Here is a 3,101-nt window from a genome sequence, read left to right on the forward strand (position 1 = left end):
GTTTTGCTGCTCTGCTGCAGTCAGGTCCATGTGAACATCCAGCCCTGGTGTGCTCTGCTGATTTACCCCACCGGGTGGACACGCACAGGAACTGCAATCTCAGAAAAGCTGGCTGCATTCCAACAGGTGCCTCATGCCAAAAGTGCAAAGCACGGCCTGAGCCAGCTTTGGGGGGACCCTGGACAGTGAAGCCCTCTCTTGATGTACAAAACAGCAGGAGCAAAACCCGGGCTCAGCTCCTCCCAGGATTTCACACGTTATCCTCCTTACCTTCCCAAGCCAGCACATTTCATCAGACAGTACTTTTGCTACTGGAGTGAAAGACATTCTCTAAAATCAGTCACTATTTAAACAATGGGCATTTTGTATATTCCTAAACCCTTACATGTTCCCATGGGTAGCTCCATTAATGCTTCAATATCTACAAATATTTCAGGATACAACACACACCAACTCCAGCACAAACTCCTGGGGTCTCCAGCACCACAGCCAGCACTCCTTCCCCTACAATTTCCCTGGATTCCCACAGCTGTAGAGAACCACACACCAAAGCAGCAGACGTGTAACAGCCCTTGGAAATTTCACTTTGCTGTAACAGCACCAGGAATTATCACTGAAGTCATGGTACCTGAGAAAGAAAATGTCAGCCCAGTTTTCAAAAGCACAAGGAGGATCCAGGGAACTGCAAGCCAGTCAGGCTGCCCTGGATCACTACTCATAGGCTTGATGCACAGCTGGCAGCTAAAACACAACTCAAACAAGGCCTCTCCTCAAATTCAGGAGGTGAAGGCTTTGTTACATACAATTTTATTTTAAAAAATGCTGTAACACATATGCCAGTAAGAAAACTGGGTCTTCTTGTTAAAGCACATCAGTCCTTTTTCTGCTGAGCAGCCTGCTGAGCTGCCTGCTTGGCATTGTTGGCCTGCATCTTCTTCAGCCCCTTCTTGTTGTGTTTCTTTGCAAATCTCATGTTCCTCAGAAACTTGGGATCAACCTATAAAAACAAAGGGAAAATAAGCCATGCTGCAGAAGAGACATCTATAAAAATATTTATAGCTCCATGCTGTTCCAATTATTCCCAAATGCAGGCTGTGACTAGTTCACACTTCTTTTCTGATTTTTCAACAAGATTATTTTAGTCATCTGCAACCAGGCTTTAATAGCCATTTTCCTTAACCACCATAAACAAACAAAAAATTCTAAACACCAGCAATAAACATAAAGAAAGAATAGGACAGGCAAAGGTGCAGGAGAGGCAAGACCAAACCCTCACTGAGCTTTGCAGAAGACAAATTTTTACATCACTTCCAAAAAGCTTTGTAGACCATGACATCTACAAAACAAATAGTATCACAACTCTCCCTAACAAAAAATTTACTGTTTTCATTTCATAATGAAATGGAAACAGACCCTGCTGTACGATTTGGATTATCTCAGAAAAAGCAATATACTGTCACTTTTATGTGTTTTGCCCAGAAATAACAATTCCTCTCATTTTGTAAGTGAAATTATCTGGATTAGTACAGACAGTAAAACAATATTGAAGGAGAGAGAAGAGGAGAGGAGGAGGAGATCCAGCAAGACTCAAAAGGGAAACTGGCAAGTGTTTGTTTCACTGGAAACAGCACTAATTGACAGCCACCAGAACAGGACAGGGAGAAAACTGGCCACTGACTAAAATGCAGTTTAATAGACATCCAAGGGCAGATTTCATGTGGGTCAGAAATATCCCAGCTGCATGTCAGGTAAGTAGAAGAACTGAACCCCACAGTGGTTCTGAGCCCCTGCAACACAGGCCTCAGTCTGCAACAAAAGTGTCAGTCAAAAAATACAAATTCTGGGGTTTTTTTCACAGTTAAGCCTCACTGACTCAACAGCCTGAGAATATCAGCAGAAATACTCACCCCTTTCAGAGATTCATATCTATGGGTTTTGGGCTTCTTGATGCCATTTCTGTGCCACTTACGGGCTGTGTGGAAAATGAGACAATTACTTAAATTCCAGTTTCTGCCATTATTTAGCAGCTGCATTAGTTTCTTTTCTAAATGTACCTGACTATCAAAGTGGTGTGAAATAGACAATTTCCAGACCCTTCCTATCCAAACTACATTTCAATTAAAAACACATCTCTATGCTCATCCCTTTGCATGGGCTTCCAATCCAAAGATTTCAGGCAGTTCATCAACTACTGACACCCTGACAGCACCACCTCACTCATTAATAAACTGAAGCCCTTGTGGGCAGTGTCAGAGGGCACTGTCACTCACTGTGCAGGACCAAGCAGAACCCATCTGTGACCTCTGCTCATCACAGCACTGATGAAAGACCCCAACCATGAACTATTTCATCACTGTGGCCGTCTCTGGATTGCACAGGATCCCAGGGACGAAGCTTTTCAGGAACATCACACAATGACAGGATGGTTTGGGCTGGAAATAACTTCAAGGACCATCCTGTTCCACCCCCTGCCAAGGCCAAGGACATCTCTCACCAGACCGGGTTGCTCCAAGCCCTGTCCTTGGACACTTCCAGGGATGGAGCAGCCACAGCTTGTTTGGGCAACTTGTGTCATCATCCTCACAGCGAAGCATTTCTTTCTAATATCCAGCCTACTCTGTCAGTGTGAAGCCATTCCCGTGTCCTGCCACTGCCTGTTCTTGTAAAAGATCCCTCTGCCTGCTTAGCTGGTGGTGACCACCATGGCATCACTCAGGTTGGAAAAGGCCTCTGAGATCTCAGAGTCCACCACCACCACCACCCAGCCAACCCGACCAGGGCACGTTCAGCCTTTCCCTGAACACCTCTAGGTACGGTGACACCACCACCTCTCCAGGCAGCCCATTCCAATGTCCAAGCACCCTCCCTGTGAAGAAATTCTTCCTAATGTCGAACCCAAACCTCCCCTGGCACAGCTTGAGTCTGCATCCTGACATCCTATTGCTGGTTACCTGGGAGAAGAGACCGATTCCCAGTTTTCCAACATAAAAGCTCCTATTTTTCTACCTACGTATTAATTCCACATTGAGCCCAAACGGGTTCTGACTCTCATCACACTCCTTCAAACCGCCCCACTCGATCTGTGCAGCACCACCTCATCC

General features: G+C 45.4%; 1 protein-coding gene across 1 annotated transcript; it reads right to left on the minus strand.

The window, feature by feature from the left end:
• Positions 1 to 779: 779 nt before the first annotated feature.
• Positions 780 to 2,051, minus strand: RPL29 (ribosomal protein L29). The gene is made up of 2 exons (XM_031058181.1): positions 1,908 to 2,051; positions 780 to 997 (listed from the first exon to the last, which is right to left on the minus strand). The coding sequence occupies exons 1-2, from the start codon at positions 2,031 to 2,033 to the stop codon at positions 872 to 874; spliced, it is 252 nt and encodes an 83-aa protein (XP_030914041.1). The 5' UTR covers positions 2,034 to 2,051; the 3' UTR covers positions 780 to 871.
• Positions 2,052 to 3,101: the final 1,050 nt, after the last annotated feature.

Source organism: Geospiza fortis, unplaced genomic scaffold (genome assembly GCF_000277835.1).
Source record: "Geospiza fortis unplaced genomic scaffold, GeoFor_1.0 scaffold78, whole genome shotgun sequence".
NCBI lineage: Eukaryota > Metazoa > Chordata > Aves > Passeriformes > Thraupidae > Geospiza > Geospiza fortis.